Source organism: Lontra canadensis, unplaced genomic scaffold, assembly GCF_010015895.1.
Source record: "Lontra canadensis isolate GAN:19392208 unplaced genomic scaffold, GSC_riverotter_1.0 scaffold107, whole genome shotgun sequence".
Taxonomy (NCBI): Eukaryota; Metazoa; Chordata; class Mammalia; order Carnivora; family Mustelidae; genus Lontra; species Lontra canadensis.
In genome coordinates, this window is record NW_022631101.1 from 567648 (window position 1) to 587883 (window position 20236).

A 20236-nucleotide genomic window follows, 5' to 3' on the forward strand; every position below is an offset into this window, starting at 1 on the left:
TGAAACTTCCAATTAAAAAAAAAAGTATTTATTTATTTGAGAGAGAGAGAGTAAGAGAGCGAGAGATCATGAGCAGGGGGGAGGGGTAGAGGGAGAAGCAGACTCCCCGCTGAGCAGGGAGCCCCATGCAGGACTTGATTCGAGGACCCCAGGATCATGGCCTGAGCCGAAGGCAGACCTTAACCAACTGAGCCACCAAAGCACCCTAAACCTTCCCATTCAGATTGTGAATATTTTTCTCCTTGTAATTCTGTCAATTTTGCTTTTTTTTCTTGGCGGGCAGAGGGGTAGAGGGAGAGGGTGAGACAGAATCTCACGCAGGCCCCACACCCAGCGGGGAGTCCTGCTTGGGGCTGGATCCCACAACCCCAGGATCATGACCTGAGCCTAAATCAAGAGACAGTAGCTTAACTGACGCAGGCACGGATGTGCCTCTTAATTTTGCTTCTTAAAGGTTGCTTTATATTACATTGAAGCTATTATTCTTGATAATCTGAAGCTTATGAAGTGTTTATTTGTATACCTCATAATGCTTTATCTTCAAGGACTCTTTTGTCCAGTATTAATACATTTTTAGAGTTTAGAAAAAATGTGAAGCCTAGGGTGATGTTCTCTTTCTCTAGAAAAGATGTTCATTTGTTTGTGCTAGGTGCTTGAAGAGTGTAACAAAAAGGATTCACTGTAAACCAATTTCAAGTAGTGACGTGATTGGGAGTTTGTCTTCAGTCTCTACCAAAGACAATCCATATCCCTTATATTTTTACTCCTACCGGGAAGCTCTTGGGGATTACTCACCACCCTACCCTGACCTCCTCCCGAGCCTGTCCTCACGAGTGGCTAAAATGCTGCCCGGTTTTCAGTAACAGAATCAAGGAAGACACTCGCAGCCTAAAATGGCACAATTTCACCAAGATTCTCTCTGGCATTCTAGGAGTTAATACACAGACGCTCAGAATACCCGGAAGTATTTTCTCCTCAGAGGGCGGAGCTCGGGCGTCATTTATCTTGTGCATTCTGGGAGGTGTAGTCTGGGGTCCTTGTAGCCTGCAGCACTTCCGCTTCTGGACGGCTGGAGCAGGGGATTGTGGGAAGTGGTCCAGGGGCTACCTCTAGGCGGAAGGAGACTCGTTATAGGAGTGCCACGCCGCTGCTCACCTTCCTGTAAAGTATCTTCTATCCCAGGGACCTTTCTAAAACAGAGCAGGGAGCCAGCGGGACCTCTGCTCTTGGGGAAAGGAAGAAAAACCACGGCTGGCAGAGGAGGGTGGAGTTGGGAGAGATTTGCGTTCCCCTCTCGCTAAGCCTCCCGCGGGGAGCGCCTGGTGCTTCTCGGGGTTGGGGCGGCCCGGGTCTCGTGGCGCTCCAGCCGGCTTTCCTCACCGACCAGTCAGTTCTTCCCATCAGAACAGTGTCATGCGATTTACTTCATCTTTCTTGGTCTCGTTATTCTCATCTTACAAGTAGTGTATCTGGTAGTGGTCCCTTATTATTTTACAGGAATTCGTAAAATGACAACAGCCTTGTGAGGTAGATAATGCTATTATTATCTTTTTAGGGGAAGAGATGACAATAAGTTTCATCCCATTTATACAGTCAAGCGGTTACAAGCTTTCTATACCATTATATTTTTCAACACTGGATACATGCAGTCCAACCACTAGATCTATGCATTCTCAAGATTAACAATAGCTTTTCTTCCTATAAGAGGACTTGACTGCACCATACGCTGCAAATTGTTTGATAAATTTATGCTAAAATTTCCTTGGAAATCATGTCTTAGGTAATTGACTTTATCTGAGGGAGTAATGAAATGTATCTTATCTCTCCTGCTAGCAGATCTGCAGTTCAGAGAACAGCACCTTGGTTCAACCCCCACAGTGATAGGGACACTGGATTATTTTCTCATACATTTACATTTAAAGGGGACAAAGCCCTGACCTCTTATTTTATTTTTTAATTGTTTAATTTAAAGCCCGGACCTCTGAAAAGCACTTCGGGATTCTAAACTTGGTAAGAGGCTTATTGAGCCTCTAACAAGATTTACATGTGCGTCTAAAGGTCAGAGAAAAGATCCCAAAAGCCCTGGGTTTCCTATGGAAATGCTTTAAGAAAATGCCCTTATCTTTTGGACACGGAAAATTCCTTTTTTTTTTTTTTTCTTTTTCATTTACTCTTGGTAAGCTTGTTTGCCCAAAACTTACAGCTGGTAAGAGGCAAAACTGATATTTGAACCCAAGGTGTTAGAGCCTCAAGTCTATGTTTTTAATCTCAATGTTGTACATAAAAAAAAAAAAATAACAGGAAATAGTTCTGAATATGTTCTGAGGAAGTTTTTTTTCTAACAGGTTTAGAAGATCTTTTGGGGATTTATACTTTATGTTCTTATTATAGTAAAGTATATGCCCATTATAGAGAGATTAGGACATATAAAAATATAAAAAGGAAAGAGTAGGAATAACCTGTAATCTCAGGGTTTAGACATAATCACTGTTAACATTTGTAATGTATTTATGCATAGGCGCTGTACTACAAATCGTATTTCTTTCTTAAATTTTATTATTTTGGAACTTTATTCCAAATAAATAGGAATTTATTCTTATGGATAAACACAAATGTGCACAGAGAAAATAGTGTAATGCACCCCCCATCAGTCATCTGCAGCCCTCATCAACATTTTGATGAGGCATGGAGCCCAATGCCGACATGAGCTCATGATCCTGAGATCAAGATCTGAACTGAGATCAAGAGCCAGATGCTTCATGGATGTACAATTATTGATAATATTTTAATCATCATAAAGCAAAGTTACTAAACCATCCACCCCTCATTCATGTTTCCCATCATCTGAGGATAATATTTATTTTTTACAGGTTGGTCGTGAGTCAGGTCGAGTTTCCAGTGCCCTTATGTGTATTTATCAAGATGTTCCTCATCTTAATCCTATTGTTATCTCCACTTTACAAGTGAAAAAAAGGACAGAGTTCACAGAATAAGTGGCAGGATTAGTATTTTAATCTAGGCAGCCTGATTCCAAGCCTGTAGTCTTTTACACATTGCTTTTATTAGCATACAAGACAAAACCCCACAAGATGTCTTATTGGAGCAAAGGATATTTAAGCTGTGGGGAAGACTGCACCCTGTAAGTGGATGGAGCAGGTGAGTATGACCTAATGAGCAGCAGATATGATGAGGCTTTAAAAATTTTTTTTTAATCTTTGGAAAGATTTAACTTATTTATTTGACAGAGAGAGACACACAGCAAGAGAGGGAACACAAGCAGGGGGAGTGGGAGAGGGAGAAGCAGGCTTCGGGGTGAGCAGGGAGCCCATTTCAGGACTTATCCCAGGACCCTGGGATCACAACCTGAGCCGAAAGCAGACTCTTAACTGAGCCACCCAGGTGCCCCTCAAAGAGGCTTTTCATGGGAGTATACGTTATTCACTACAGCTGGGCATGAATACAAAGTGGATTTGAGAAGGAAAAAAATATGGAAGTTTCCTGTTCGTGTGACTTGCTAAAGCATTTGGAACTTCTTTGAGGGCACTGGATAGAAATGCAGGTGAAAATAACTGAATTTCCATGCTATGCTATATCTCTCTGGCATCAGGGAGGAAAAAATGATTGAAATTAAATATCTGTTCATGTTGATTATACAAGATGTGACTAATGAGTGATTAGCACTCAGGCTCTGTTTGTCAAATGCCAAAAATTTTTAAAAGAATTTATTTATGTATTTGAGAGACAGATCACAAGTAGGCAGAGAGGGGGGGGGAAGCAGGCTCCCCGCTGAGCAGAGAGCCCGATTCGGGGCTCCATCCCAGGACCCTGGGATCATGACTTGAGCCGAAGGCAGAGGCTTTAACCCACCGAGCCACCCAGGTGGCCCTCAAATACCAAATTTTGAAACCTGGCTTTAGCGCTTGCTATTTCAGTAATACGGGCAAATTACTTAACCTTCCTCTGCCTCTGGCTCCTGTAAAGCGAAGGAAATAATAGTATTTACATAAAAAACAAACTGACGAGAATCCCGGAGTCTAAAGTGTTTGGGATAGTCCTAGCATACTCTGAGAACTTCATGAGAGATATGTGTGCAACAGAAGGAATACATGTTTGTTATTGACAGTTAGATGGAAACGGAAAGAAGTCTCCATTCTTTTCGCTGCCACAGTTAAGAATTACAGGACAGCGAAAGGAAAGGAAAGCAGAGCAAAGTTGTATTAAAGTACAATCCAAGAGAGGAGCAGGCCAATCGATAGAGAGAATGCACCCCCACCCCACCCCCCAAAAACTCCCAGGTGTGGGCTTATATCATTTTTTCCCTTTGGGGCTGGTGCTGGGGTTGTAACATTTGAGAGAAAGTCCTGGATTATATAATAATTAGCCAACTACACATGTCCTTTTCCAAAATATATTGGAAATGCCTGCACAGGGTAGGAAACTGCATTATTTCTCTTCTGGAGACAGGTCCAACACGGACAAGAGGTGGCTTTCTGCACAAGTGCAACGAGCACAACAAACCTAACTCTTCCTCTGTCAGGATGTTGTAACCGCAAATCAGTTGCTACAGGATGGACTAGGGTGGTCTCTGGGCGGTCCTTGTTTGGGGCTCTCTGTCAGGACGTCTAAGGTCCATCCTCTTGTCGCTCATGCCTAGCTTCCTGCCCAACACGTTCAGTAAAGAAGAAATGCAAACATATATTGTAGTGGATGTATGTATATTTTGAGGTATTCCTTTCTGCTCCCCATCTTTATATCTTTTAAACATCAGTGCTATCATATGTTTGAGCAAATAATTTTTTACAGTCACCATTTCATAAAAATCTAATTAGCAGTAATGTATTCATCCCTCAAACTCAGAAGTCTCTCTGAGGAATGAAGAAAAAAACCCCGGTTGGGAAACTGATCATACAAGTATGCTGAAGTTTGTCTTTTTACTCTGAGTATGTCTAGCTGTTCCCAAAGGCCAAGTTTTGAATTATTTGTGCCACTCACAAAAGTTGATGTCTACAATGTATTCTGCCTTCACTGCATTTTGGGGGGCTCTCATTCTTTTTTATATCTAAAAAGGGTCTGAGGGGCGCCTGGGTGGCTCAGTGGGTTAAAGCCTCTGCCTCCGGCTCAGGTCATGATACCAGGATCCTGGGATCGAGCCCCGCATGGGGCTCTCTGCTCAGCGGGGAGCTTGCTTCCTCCTCTCTCTCTGCCTGCCTCTCTGCCTACTTGTGATCTCTGTCTGTCAAATAAATAAATAAAATCTTTAAAGAAAATAAAATAAAAAGGGTCTGAAACTGCAAAATAAAGGCTATCATTTTATCCCTTCTTTGTCTAGTAGTAGTGGGTACAATTTCATTAGTGAAGGATCACGTGATCTGCTTCTGTTACAAACTTTTTCTTTTAAGCCTCTGTTCAAATATTTGCTAAGTACGTTTTGTTTGTCAATGGAAAAAACTCAACTTCACTGGCATCAGAGAACCGCTTTACATCTGCAAAATGGTAAGCCCTAAAACGGGTTCTGGAAGTTGAAGTCCTCAAACTACCAAGGAGGAGATTCGCTTGGGGGAAAGAAGGCGTGATTTAAGGGGGCGGACATAGTCCTTCCTCCTCTTGGGGGATAGGGGTAATGTAGTCCTCAACTAACAGTGGTGGGGGGCCTCAAGCGCTTGCTCCCCCTCGGGACTTCTGGGAAGTGTAGTTCCGGGGCGCCGTGTAGTCAGAGACACTTCCGCCCCGGAAAAGCAAGACCGCCACCATCTTTTCGGTCCGGAGGTGAGTCAGCCTTGCACCCTCACGCCCCCTCCGAGTGTTTTCCGCCTGAGCTTGGGACTAGTCGCTACCTAGCCGGCCGTTTTAGGATGGAGAAGTCGCGGCCGCCGGCGGAGGCTGAGCGACTGAGGGCAGAAGTTTGGATTCCCTCGGCTCTCCTCCCCCGCTTACCAAGCATCACTGCTACTTCTATCGGTACAATACCTGGCGACTTGTTCTCTGCGCTCTCCTTTCCTCCTCCGTCAAGTAGCGACAGAGAGTAACTCTCCGGTCGAGTTGTGATTCGCAGTAAACGAGACAATACGTGTCCAGAGCTTTGAAAGGGGGCGGCACAGGATAACGGGTTGGCCATTGATAACAGGAGTTCTGTGCCCATCTCCCTTCTGCCTGGAAGCCCCGGTGCAGGGAGCGGGGCCGGGGCTCTGGGAGCAATGGCGCGGCCCCGCTGCCAGCCTCCCGGACACCGAGCTCTTCCCGAGCTTTCCACCTGTCTCCTTCAGGAGCCCCGAGCCGCCCGCGCCCGCGCCCGGGGATGTCCGCTGCAGTTTATCCGCGGGGCAGTCGCCGTCGTGCCGTCCCACCGCGTCCTGCTCTTCGCCGCCGCTGACTTCGGAAAGGGGAGGAAGGACGGACTTCTGGGTGCGTACTAGAGAAAGTACTTTCTTTCCTTTCTTTCTTTCTTTCTTTCTTCCTTCCTTTTTTTTTTTTTTTTTAAGATTTTATTTATTTATTTTACAGAGACCACAGGTAGGCAGAAAGGCAGGCAGAGAGAGGGGAGGAAGGGAAGGAAGCAGGCTCGCTGCTGAGCAGAGAGCCCGATGCGGGGTTCGATCCGGAGACCCTGGGACCACGACCCGAGCCGAAGGCAGAGGTTTCAACCCACTGAGCCACCCAGGCGCCCCGCGAAAGTACTTTCTTTCTTTCTTTCTTTTTTTTTTTTTTTTAAGATTTTTTAAATTTATTTATTTGACAGACAGAGATCACAAGTAGACAGAGAGGCAGGCAGAGAGAGAGAGAGAGAGGGAAGCAGGCTCCCTGCTGAGCAGAGAGCCCGATGCGGGACTCGATCACCAGGACCCTGAGATCATGACCTGAGCCGAAGGCAGCGGCTTAACCCACTGAGCCACCCAGGCGCCCGCGAAAGTACTTTCTTGATGCGTCCTCTCAGTTTTCCGTGCATCGGGTTTCAGTCACTCGGTCAGTGACTTACTAGGGAAATGTTCCAGTATTTGCTGCATCCACCTGCGGGTATTCCATCTCCTTGTTAATATGTGTGAATGTGTAGGTGAGTTTTGCTTTTTGTTTTGTTTTGTTTTTGTTGTTTTTTTTAACCACACGCACGTGTATTTATTTTTGGAATTTACGATCTTCTACACTTCCTTTTTGCTCTTTCTTGTTTGCAGTTTGGTTTCCTTTTACTTGCTCTCAGCTGGTTTGGAATAAAAACGGTTGCTTGTCTCAGATACTAAATGTAGCCGATGTGTATTCTCATTCTGAGAAATACAGAAACGAAATCTGTACTTGATATTTGATGATGGCACCTCATCACCACCACCTTTTTTAAACTGGAGGTCAGGTTACCGGTATGTATTTTGTTACAACAACCCTCGAAATTGGTCCTATCGTTCTTGGGCTTTTTTTTTTTTTTTTTAAGATTTTTTTTTTTTTTCCTAATTCATTTGACAGAGATCACAAGTAGGCAGAGAGGCAGGCAGAGAGAGAGAAGGAAGCAGGCTCCCTGCTGAGCAGAGAGCCCAATGTGGGCTCTATCCCCGGACACTGGGATCATGACCTGAGCTGAATGCAGAGGCTTTAACCCACTGAGCCACCCAGGTGCGCAACCCGCCCCCCCCCCCCCCCCGCTTTTTTTAAATAACAAAAATGTTACCAGCATATTTACAAGTGTTTTCTTACCATTGCTTCTTTCCAGGTTCGTATACTTAATGATTATTCTTCATCTTTGTTCAGCCGAAATGCCTTTTTTTTCCTCCCTCATGTCAGTAGTCATTTGGTTGAACATAGAATTCAAGTTTGACGATTATTTCCATTCTTCCTTTTGGAGATAGCATTCAGTCCTTTGAGGTCTCCATTCTGTTTCCTTGATTCTGTCAATCAAATTGTCATTTTGTTAGGTAAACTGTATTTTCTTTCTGGGGGTTTTAAGGATTTTTATTGTTTTCAGTTCTTTTTATTTACTCACAGTTTTTAGTTCTTTACATTCCTGAGTTTCAGCATGATTTGTCTAGGATGTATTTATTTAAAAAAAAATTTATAGGTAGGGGAGGGGCAGAGGGAAAAGGAAAGAGAGAATCCCAAGGAGGCTCCATGCTCAGTGCAGACTTCAAAGAGGGGCTGGGTCTCGCAACCCTGAGATCATGACCTGAGCCAAAATCAAGAGTCTGACCCTTAACTGACTGAGCCACCCAGGCACCCCAGGAGTGTATTTATTTTTATTTATACTGTTCGGAATTGCTGTATATGAACTCAGCAATTATCTTTTGAAATAGGAGCTCTCTGTGCCATTTTTTCTGTTCTGTTTTCGTCATACTCCTCCCATTGAACAAATGTTGGAGCCTTTCACTCTATCTTCTGTGTCTTGATTTTTATTTTGCATCTTTCTTATACTTATGCACGTGGGATAAAAGGCATTTATCAATAAGCCTTTTTGACTTCACCAGGTAAATTGACTTGAAGTGATGCTTTTTAGAAAGCTAATACCAGTGTGGATAAAATGTTACTAGGTGGGCAACAAATTATAAGTAAGAAGAAATAAATTTATTTACTTATTTATTTATTTTTAGTTAGACAAGTAAGAATTTTTTTTTTTTTTAAGATTATGTTATTCATTTGACAGATCACAAGTAGGCAGAGAGAGAGAGGAGGAAGCAGGCTCCCTGCTGAGCAGAGAACCTAATGCGGGGCTCGATCCCAGGACCCTGGGATCATGACCTGAGCCGAAGGCAGAGGCTCTAACCCACTGAGCCACCCAGGCGCCCTGTAAGAAAAAATTTTAAGTGGGAATTAGGATTTTCAGAGAATAAAGGTGACTTTCATAGGAGAGCATTAGTGTATGAAGTCCAGATACCTTCCAGGTCTTTTTAGCTGTTGTTGGAAAAGACATGTGCAGTTAGAGTTTATGATGCAAAGTATCGTCTGCTTTTTTGCAGCTGCAAGAAAAAGGGCCTCCTGGTTCTTTGAATTTTCCATCTGCCCATTTAGTCTGTGGAACAACCTTCTGAGGTGAGTTAAGATACACAGCTCTTATCTTCCTAACGTTATATGGATGGTAAGAATCATTTCGAGGTTTTAAACCTAGGCCATTGACTTTAGAACCCATTTTTTTTTTAACCTACATGTTAACAGTACCCTTCATTTCCTACATCCTCAGGATGAGCCATTCTTATAGTAGAAATACTGCATTTGGTTGTCCCGGTTCACTGTCCAGTGGCCCCTGGCTGACAGACTTAGGGGTTGGGTCTGCTCCATGCTCTGCTCACGGTGCTGTATGTAGCCTTTGCAGCCTAGAAGTAGGAGAGCTGTCGTTTAATTTCTGCAGAGATCACCTGGGCTCTCTGGCCTGCATTTCATGGCTTCTTTGTCTTTCCCCAGTTATGTCTTCTCAGGACTCTGACCTTCCCCAGAAAGAGCAGGAAAAAATGACCAAGTTTCAGGTAAGGAATTCTTTTCTGTCTCCTTAGATGTGATTTCATTTCTCACAGATTAGGCTCATCTTTCTCCTCTTTGGAAAACTTAATGGAAAACCGCAGATTTTGAGTGCGTGTTGTATGCCAGGCTATGTGTGCGCATGCGTGTTTAGTTTTATCTTTATTGTTTCACAAGACAATTTTTGGAAAAATAATAAAAATTTGAAATAGACCAAAAGAATTTACAGTACTACCTTGCTCATTGGCCAACTCTTTGTAATTTACCTTATGCCTTTTTCACTTGCATTTGTAACTTTGTATTTGTAGTATTGGAAGTGATGGGATACATAGTTGATCCTCAAATAATGCAAGGGTTAGAGACCCTGACCTCCTTGAAAATCCACATGGAACTTTTGACTTCCCAGAAGCTTAGCTCTTACCTTACTGCTGATCAGAAGCCTTACCAATAGCATCAACAGTTGATTAACACATATTTTGTATGTTCTCTGTATCGTATATTGTATTTTACAGTAAAGTAAATGAGAAAAAGAAAATATTATCAGGAAAATTGTATGAGAGGATCCATTTTTAGTGCTGTAAAAAGATATGCATGTAAGGTGGACCCATGCGGTTCAAACACTTCTTGTTAAAGAGTCACCTGTACTTAGATACATTAGAGAAAGGCTTAATAACTCTTTTAGTAAGGTTAGTAAGATAAGGGGTGCCTGGGTAGCTCAGTGGGTTAAGCCTCTGCCTTCAGCTCAGGTCATAATCTCGGCGTCCTTGGATCGAGCCCCGCATTGGGCTCTCTGCTCAGCAGGGAGCCTGCTTCCTCCTCTCTCTCTGCCTGCCTCTCTGTCTACTTGTGATCTCTTTCTCTCTCTCTCTGTCAAATAAATAAATAAAAATCTTAAAAAAAAAAAAAGAAGATTAGTAAGATAAGAAAAAACCAAGTTGGAATAGGAGTGAAAAAAAATGGAGTGTCAAGGCAAATTTATGACAAAAGTAATGATCGTTAATAAGTAAATGTGTGCAAATGTTAACAAAAGCTTTCTAATTATTTATTTCACTTAGATTGTCCTATTTGGAAAGAGTCTAGAGATTCAGAAACACTTGTACTCTCTTGCATGAAAGGTGAATTGGGGAAACCTTCTGGGAGGGAAATCTGCCACTGTGCTTGGAAAATTTTGAAAGTGTTTATTCTGTGGCTTTGCAGTTGCTACTTTTAGCTAAGGTCTCAGTAAAAGGATCTCTGCAGCACTGATTAAAATTAAAAATCTGGGGCAATCTGGGTGACTCAGTTGGTTAACCAACTGCCTTCGGCTCAGGTCATGATCCCAGGGTCCTGGGATAGAGCCCCGAATCGGGCTCCCTGCTCTGCGGGGAGTTTGGTTCTCCCATTCCCTCTCTTTCTCCTTTTCCCCCTGCTTGTGCATTCTCTTCTCTCTCTCTCTCTTTCTCTTGCTGTCTCTCAAATAAATAAAATCTGAAAAAAAAAAAAATTGAAGATCTGTAACTATATGTGATTTGGATGATGGAAGATATATCATCAGTTCTAAGGGAAGTTAAACTCTGTGGTCATAAAATGGAATGAGACACTATGACGATGGTAATTGTTCAGGTTTATTGAGCAGTTAGCTACATGCTAGGCACCATTCTACGTGCTTTACAAATACTCATCTAATGTTTTCAAACAATTTGTGATACAGACATCATTAAAGAGAAGTGGAAATGGAGATAGTGGGAAGTTAAGGAATTTCCCCAAGGCCCTAGAATTAAAACTGTGAAATTTGAGCTTAGTGCTTTCACCAGCTGTGAATGCTGCAGGTAGATGCAGCACGTACGTTGAAAACACGGAAGAGCTGTGTGCTTGTCCCGGGAGGGCTGCCCAAGGCCTGTGCACACTGCTGACATTACGAACAGCGACAGAACCCAAGCCTTGTGGGGTGCTCGGGAGGGGACAGTGAGGGGGGACACTCTGGGACTAAAATCTGCCTAGGCACCCTCCAAAGTGGCAACCGTTTTTTGGGTAATCCTCTATCCTCCTCCGTGTTGCCCCTTTTCCAGTGGAGCTTGTGGGATTGAGGTTGTGTGCGTTTGATGTGTAGGAGGCGGTGACGTTCAAGGACGTGGCGGTGGTCTTCACCGTGGAGGAGCTGGGGCTGCTGGATTCCACCCAGAGGAAGCTGTACCGAGATGTGATGTTGGAGAATTTCAAGAACCTAGTCTCAGTGGGTGAGGACAGTCGCCCCATGACACCCCCTTGAGAGTCAGTGTCTTTAGTTGTTCAAAGCTTTGGATTTTTTGAATTAATTCCCTGACCCTGAAGACTCAGGTTTTTCTAATCCCTAGGACTACAGGCATAGGTTTTCCTCGTTTTTCTGCTCAGGTAAAATTCTGTCCAGGGGTTATTTTGCCCCGCGGTGACATTTGGCAATGTCTGGAGACAGGTTTGATTGTTACAATTGGTCGGGGGAGGGGCTCCACTGGCCACCGATGTTGCTAAACCTCCTGTAGTGCACAGTTCAACCTCCAGGACAAAGAATTAGCCAGTCCAGAATGTCAGCGGTGCCCCAGTTGAGAAACCCTGATTCAGTTAATTACAAATGGAAACATAAATATAAATTGGCTTTTACACTGTGTCTTGCAAATACCTTTTCAAATTGTGGTTGTGACCCATTGGTGGGTCATGGCATTAATTTAGTACCCTGTGCTGGCATTTTTTTTTTTTTTCAATAAAATAGAATAAGGATAGAAACTAGAAGAATTCCTCACATTGCAGCAGAAACTGACCATTTGCGATGAGTGGTGTGAGAGTGTCGGAAGTATGGTGAGAACAGACATTGGCTGAATCTAATTTTATCTCTATCGAGACATGAACTAGGTCATGCCTAAGTTTACCTATTACAGTTCATGATCAGAAGAGTTCCAAAAATACCACTTTAAAGGTTCTGAGGGTTGTAGAACTTGGACAGAAATACATTTTAGCCATGTGTGTATCTTAGAAGTGTGTATCTGCCCTCTCACAGGACATCTTCCCTTCAAGCCAGAGATGGTTTCTCAGTTGGAAGCAGAAGAAGAGCTTTGGATGATGGAAGGGGAAGCCCAAAGAAGTGTGACCAGTGAGGACCCCATGGCTCTTCCTTCAGGTACCAGCTAATCTGTGTCTCACCACATCTGTGCTTACCACACTTGTCTGAGCTCTGGGACAGCAGCCTCCACGTTGGTCTCCCTGCCTTCTCTCTTGCCCTCCTGTCATCTGTTCTCCATATGGTGCCAGAGTGATTCCTTAGAAAGTAAGTGAGGTCATGCCATTCCCCTGCTGAAAAACCCTCCAAAGACTTCCCGTTTCACTCAGAGCCCTCGCAGTGGCCTACAAGACCCTCCCCGATCTGGATTCCTCATCAGGTTCTTTTTTGATCAGCCTTGCTTTTAGCCTGGCTTAGGTCATTCCTGGCTCCTCTGGGGCATTCTCTCTGCTGCTTCCGGGCCTTGGACCAGCTTCCCCTCTGCCTGGGCCGAGAGTCTGCGGCCACTTCCTTACTAGGGTTTTTGCTCGGATTTCATCTGCATCTGCTGGGCCTTCTGTGTCTGCCCTTTCAAACCTCATCCTCATCCATCCCCTCACCCTGCCTTATTTAGTATCTGAGTACTGATCACCTCCTGACCTACCAACACATTTTTGTTTACTTGCTCACCATCTGTCTCCCCTTGAAGTAGGAGTTTTGGCAGTTTCATTTGTTGTGTCTACTCAAGGATGGCCTTTCTGCATAGGAGGTGATCCTCTGCACTTGTTAAATGATTAAATTATTTAAATAGTCACAGTCCTTGTAGGAGTGACCTATGATACCAGTCTTTCCTGGACGGGAAAGAATGCCTGGTTCGTGTCCCCAGCCGCCGATTTCTTTTCCACCAAGCCTTTCACTGCCTACCACCCCCCCACTTTCTCCTGCCCTGTCCCTCTTCATTTTTCACCTCACTTTTCCATCTCCATATATTCCTCAGTTCTACTCATTCAGAAATTAAAAACTCAATATCCCCAGGGGTGCCTGGGTGGCTCAGTGGGTTAAGTCTCTGCCTTCGGCTCAGGTCATGATCTTGGGGTTTTGGGATCGAGCCCCGCATCAGGCTCTCTGCTCAGTGGGGAGCCTGCTTCCCCCTCTCTCCCTCTGCCTGCCTCTCTGCCTACTTGTGATTTCTGTCTGTCAAATAAATAAAATCTTAAAAAAAAAATAAAACTCAGTATTCTCAGAGCAAGTAATCATTTGCTCTCCCTCTGCCTGAAAAATGAAACAGAGAAGCCTGTCTGCAAATGTGTTAAATTAGGTGACAAATTCTGTGGGTAATTTATGGATGTACTCTCTGATAGGGACCCTTGTAACTATTTTGGGCCCATCCACGTAATACAAGATAACTTCCCCATTGCAGGATTCTTTTTTCTTTTCTTTTGAGAGAGTGCGCACATGCAAGCAGAAGAGGGGAGGGGTGGGGGAGGGGCAAAGGGAGAGGGCGGGAGAATCTTAAGCAGGCTCCATGTTGAGCCTGCTGTGGGGCTTGATCCTACAACCCTGAGATCATGACCTGTGGCAAAATCAAGAGTTCATTACTTAACTGACTGAGCCACCCAGGCGCCCCCCACCCCATCTCAGAATCCTTAATTTTAATGAAATCTAAAGTCCCTTTTGTCACGTACATGAACATATTCACAGGTTCCAGGGATTAGGGCATGGACATCTTTAGGGGCCATTTGATTGGCCTACCATACCTAGAAATGTGTACATATGTGTTGAGACTTTTTTAGTTTATATTATTAGAATGTAACTTTACGTTTAAGCAAATTAATTATTGAGGACTTGGTACCGCCGCTCCCCCCATCCCAAACATTTTAAGCCGGTGCTTCCATTCATTTTTAGCCACAATCCTCAGTCATATATTTTACATCTTGACCTAGCATGGGTGTAACATATGTACGTATTTATGTGTGTGTTTGTAGCTGAAACAAGCGTTTCGTATAGTGTTATCCTTACCGTTTGTGTTACGCTTCTCATATTCTATTTTTCTTTTTAACTATTTGTTCATTTATGGAATTGGTTTCATAGTTCATTAATGCATCCCAACAATTCGAAAAATTCTACGAGAGTGGAGATAACGTAACGAAGAAAACAAAACGCATGTTTTCTTCATAACTGTTATACTCTAGTGGGTCTAAAAAGACAAGAAAAAGTTAGGAAGTATACAGTTAAGTCAAATAATACGTGCTGTAGGGGAAATAAAGCAGCGTCAGCCAAAGGCGGAGAATCAAAGGTGTTATGGGAGTGGGAAGGAATTATTTTATATTGGGTGATGAGGAAGGCCTTACCCAACTGAGCACCATTTGTGTGAGGACCTACAGGGAATGAATAAAAAAACGAGGCCTTGCGACCTTCTGGGAGAGTTTAGCTCCCCTCTTCCTCTTCAGGGCGGCCTTTGCAAGTGCACTGTGCTTTGCTGCTTTCTTTCTCCCAGGGTCTTTCTCTGTCGTACAAGATTAGTTTTCCCTTTGCCGTTTCTTTCTAGAGCCCTGAATTACTACTATGAATGTTAGTATTCCAACCACTTCCCAAATTTACTCTTGGAAGAGAATTCCTGCCAGGACCTAAATTACTAATTTCTCCCATCCAAGTACTAAATAGGCCCAACCCTGCTTAGCTTCTGAGATCAGACGAGACTAGGTGCGTTCAGGGTGGTCTGGCCGTATCTGCCTACGATTTGAGCTTTTGTAACTTAACCAGGTAGAATCCCTCTTGTGATAAGCCTACTGAGGAAAAGGTGAGGAGAATTTTTTTGTTTTTTTTGGAATGATTTCCCTTTATTGTTAAAGGTTTTACAAATTGTGTTCTGCTTATAAAATTACACAAACTGATTGTGGAAAGATTAGAAAAGGACAAAAAAGTACAAAAACACATTCATTGTTTTCTTTCAAAGATAACCACTGTTAAATTTGGAAATGTATCCCTATCGCTATCACTATCTCTCTCTATAAAACTTTGTATATTTTTTTTATTAAATTTATTTTTTTTAATAAACGTGTAATGTATTTTTATCCCCAGGGGTACAGGTCTGTGAATCACCAGGTTCACACATTTCACAGCACTCATCATAGCACATACCTTCCCCAATGTACATATCCCCACCACCCTCTCCCGTCCCTCCACCCCCCAGCAACCCTCAGTCTGTTTTTTGAGATTGAGTCTTTTATGGTTTGTCTCCCTCCCAATTCCACCTTCTTTCCTTTTTTCTTTTCCTACCCCCTAACTCCCCCCCACATTGCATCTCCACTTCTTCATATCAGGGAGATCATATCATAGTTGTCTTTTTCCGATTGACTTATCTCGCTAAGCATAATACCCTCTAGTTCCATCCATGTCGTCGCAAATGGCAAGATTTCATTTCTTTTGATGGCTGCATAGTATTCCATTGTGTATATATACCACATCTTCTTTATCCATTCATCTGTTGATGGACGTCTAGGTTCTTTCCATAGTTTGGCTATTGTGGACATTGCTGCTATAAACATTCAGGTGCACGTGCCCCTTCGGAGCACCATGTTTGTATCTTTAGGATATATACCCAGTAGTGCAATCGCTGGGTCATAGGGTAGCTCTATTTTCAGTTTTTTGAGGAACCTCCACACGGTTTTCCAGAGTGGTTGCACCAGTTTGCATTCCCACCAACAGTGCAGGAGGGTTCCCCTCTCTCCGCATCCTTGCCAGCATCTGTCATTTCTTGACTTGATAATTTTAGCCATTCTGATGGGTGTGAGGTGATATCTCATTGTGGTTTTGATTTGTATTTCCCTGATGCCGAGTAATGTGGAGCATTTTTTCATGTGTCTGTTGGCCATCTGGATGTCTTCTTTGCAGAAATGTCTGTTCATGTCCTCTGCCCATTTCTTGATTGGATTATTTGTTCTCTAGGTGTTGAGTTTGCTAAGCTCTTTATAGATTTTGGATACTATCCCTTTGTCTGATATGTCGTTTGCAAATATCTTCTAGGTGAGGAGAATTTTAATTGACATTATTATAGGATGGAGTATGGATTGCCTCTGTGGCCTGCAGCCATTTGATTTCAAATTTATAGCTCTCATACTAAATTATGAAATTTATGGTCTGAATGGATTGCATTTATGCTTAGTGGATAAGTCTGTTGACCCCATTCTTTGCTTCCACTTGCATGGAAAAACATAAAAGGATAAATGATGTTGTACAAACATGACCCTCCCCCTGGTTTATTGAGGCCTTATCACATGGCCTAGATGTGGAATCCTGCCATTTCTCTACCAAAGCATTTGCTTGTCCTCATCTCTGAATATTGCTTTTTCTTACAGGCAGCAAGAATCAAAATGAGATGGAGGCCCTTCAAAAAGTTGCAATGAAATACCTTTCCCATGAAGAACTATCCTGCTGGCAAATCTGGAGACAGGTTGCAAGTGATTTAACCAGGTGTCTTCAGAGAAAGCGTTCCCAGTTACCACATGGTGATTCCATTCAGGTTTCCGAACATGAAAATAGTGTCGTGAATCATAAAGGAAATGGCTCTACTTGCACGGCCAATCAAGAGTTGTCAGTTTCAAGAACCCAAGACACCTGTGGGAACACATCCCTGCGTGAGTCACAGAATCAGAGCGGAGGTCCGCAAGTTCATGGGAAAAATAACCAGCATATGTGTGAAGCCTTCATGAAGAGATCGCCCGTCAGTGATCATAGTAACCCTGACACAGAACAGAAACCTTATAAGTTCAACACATGTGGCAAAAGCACGAGTGACGGCTTCATTCCTCACGTAGCCCCAGGAGAGGAATTCCATCCATGTCGTGAGTGCGGAAAGGGCGTCGGGTATAGCTCGGCGCTTCCACGTCATCAGAACGTTCGCACAAGAGAGAAATGCTCTAGTCAGAGCTCACATCTGCAGATCCATCAGAGAATTCACCCAAGAGAGAAACTCAACAAATGTCGTGGATCTGAGGCTTGCTTTAGTAAGAGCTCTTTTCATCAGCTTAACCACATGGGGGAGAAGGCCTATAGATGTGACAGTTGTGGCAAGGGATTCAGCAGCAGCACAGGCCTTATCATTCATTACAGGACTCACACTGGAGAGAAACCTTATAAATGTGAGGAGTGTGGGAAATGCTTTAGTCAGAGTTCAAACTTTCAGTGCCACCAGAGAGTCCACACTGAAGAAAAACCATATAAATGTGAAGAGTGTGGTAAGGGCTTCGGTTGGAGTGTCAATCTTCGCGTTCATCAGAGGGTCCACAGGGGTGAGAAACCCTATAAGTGTGAGGAGTGTGGGAAAGGCTTCACTCAGGCCGCACACTACCACATACATCAGAGGGTCCACACTGGGGAGAAGCCTTACAAATGCGACGTCTGTGGTAAGGGCTTCAGCCACAATTCACCATTAATATGCCATCGGAGAGTCCACACTGGAGAGAAACCGTACAAATGTGAGGCGTGTGGGAAAGGCTTTACCCGCAATACAGATCTTCACATCCACTTCCGAGTTCACACGGGAGAGAAACCCTACAAGTGTAAGGAGTGTGGGAAGGGCTTCAGTCAGGCTTCTAATCTTCAGGTCCATCAGAATGTCCACACGGGGGAGAAACGATTCAAATGTGAAATATGCGGGAAGGGCTTCAGTCAGTCATCAAAGCTTCAGACCCATCAGAGAGTCCACACTGGAGAGAAGCCATACAGATGTGATGTGTGTGGTAAGGACTTCAGTTACAGTTCCAATCTGAAACTGCACCAAGTGATTCACACTGGAGAAAAACCATATAAATGTGAGGAGTGCGGGAAGGGCTTCAGTTGGCGATCAAATCTTCATGCTCATCAGAGAGTCCACTCTGGAGAGAAACCCTATAAATGTGAGGAGTGTGATAAGAGCTTTAGTCAGGCTATAGATTTTCGGGTACATCAGAGAGTCCATACTGGAGAGAAACCCTACAAATGTGGTGTATGTGGTAAGGGCTTCAGTCAGTCCTCTGGTCTTCAGTCCCATCAGAGAGTCCACACTGGGGAGAAGCCATACAAGTGTGACGTCTGTGGAAAGGGTTTTAGGTACAGTTCGCAGTTTATATACCATCAAAGAGGCCACACTGGAGAAAAACCTTATAAGTGTGAGGAGTGTGGGAAAGGCTTCGGAAGGAGCTTGAACCTTCGCCATCATCAGAGGGTCCACACAGGAGAGAAACCCCATAGGTGTGAGGAGTGTGGTAAGGCCTTCAGTCTCCCCTCAAATCTTAGGGTCCATTTGAGTGTCCACATTAGGGAAAAACTGTTTAAATGTGAGGAGTGTGGTAAGGGCTTCAGTCAGAGTTCACGTCTTCAGGCCCATCAGAGAGTCCACACTGGAGAAAAACCATACAAATGTGACGTCTGTGGTAAGGACTTCAGTCACCGTTCACGTCTCATGTACCATCAGAAAGTCCACGCTGGCAGAAATCGTTAAAAGTGAAGACTGTGTTAATGGCTTTGGTCAGGATGCATATTGTGTGTTTGGAGAGTCTGTGCTGGTAATAATTAAGCATTGAGAGTGGAAAGGGATTTCTTCAGAAAGAATCTTTCTAACAAATCCACTAAAATGATGACATGGGACCATAATAATAGGAATAGAACTAATATTCAGGGCAGGAATGGCTTGCAGCTCTCTTGGCAAGATCCAAGTGATATAAATGGTCTTTAAGAGTGAATATTTGCCAAAAAAAAAAAAAAAAGTGAATATATGCCTAAGAATAAGGCGTGAAAAGGATATTTGCCATATACTAGCTAGTTTGGGGGGGGTCAGGAAAGTTTTTAAGATAATTTCCCCTTTAACTTACATTTTATACTTATTTACAGTGACTTATTTTTACGGAAGCTGTAAAGCTATGAAAAATGAATAAAATTACTGACTAAAATTTCCTGTAACCAAGAACTCATAATATGATTGCTCTATTTCCTATGGTATATTGGATTAGAATTAAGGAATAGGTCCCCAGTGATGTATCTTCGATCTTCAGCAGTAAATTCATATCTGCTGCAGGTGTATGTAAAAGAATGGTCATTGTGTCATTGTTTATAATAGCAAACATAGAAACCATCAAATGGATTGCCAAAGTATTTTATGATTTATTAATCCAGTGGAACACTATGTAACATCAAACAGGAAAAGGTAAATTTGTAATTAAGTATGTTGGAAGATGTCCAGCATATATTAACCTGAAAAAATAAAGCATGGGATTTTTGTGTGATCTCGTTAAAAAAAAAAAAAAGTGTAGATAAAAAGATACTTAGTTCTAACTACTTATTGCTAAATGATGAGATTTTGCTTCATACTTATTTTTACATTTCTTTAAACTTACTGTTTTGAAATAATCTCAAACTTTACAAAAAATGTGAGGCTTTATCTCACAACCCTGAGATTACGACCTGAACCAAAATCAAGAGTGGGACACCTAGGTGCCCTTCTACCACCAATTCTGAATTGAACATTATAGTGTTCTTTCTAGCCTCCCCCCATTACAAACTGCATCTTTGTTCTCCAAGAATAAAAAACATTTGGCTCCAGTATCATCCACATATTCACTTGAGAGTGTAAACATGCACCTGACTACAACTTAGGGGTTCTATTCATGGAAAAAGAATGGGGTATTGGGTAACTAGTGCCAGAGGTGATTTGAATGGCCATAGTGTTTGCACCATAACTTTTCCCTTTCTTAGAGCATTGACTCTAAACCAAGTAAAATCTCATAGGACCATGAAGAAAAGTAAAAGAAAAATCCAAAGATGGGCATATCCCAGTGAGAACGC

General features: G+C 43.1%; 1 protein-coding gene across 6 annotated transcripts; it reads left to right on the forward strand.

Moving 5' to 3' along the window:
- Positions 1-5713: 5713 nt before the first annotated feature.
- On the forward strand, positions 5714-18961 carry ZNF227 (zinc finger protein 227). 6 transcript variants are annotated; one of them, XM_032839058.1, is made up of 7 exons: positions 5714-5766; positions 6264-6402; positions 8931-9003; positions 9373-9434; positions 11516-11642; positions 12437-12556; positions 16774-18961. In XM_032839058.1, the coding sequence occupies exons 4-7, from the start codon at positions 9375-9377 to the stop codon at positions 18894-18896; spliced, it is 2430 nt and encodes an 809-aa protein (XP_032694949.1). In that variant the 5' UTR covers positions 5714-5766; positions 6264-6402; positions 8931-9003; positions 9373-9374; the 3' UTR covers positions 18897-18961. The 6 variants fall into 6 exon arrangements, with proteins under 6 accessions (XP_032694949.1, XP_032694948.1, XP_032694950.1 ...); XM_032839057.1 differs by having other exon boundaries at positions 5733-5958; XM_032839059.1 differs by lacking the exons at positions 5714-5766; positions 6264-6402 and adding an exon at positions 7765-7895.
- Positions 18962-20236: the final 1275 nt, after the last annotated feature.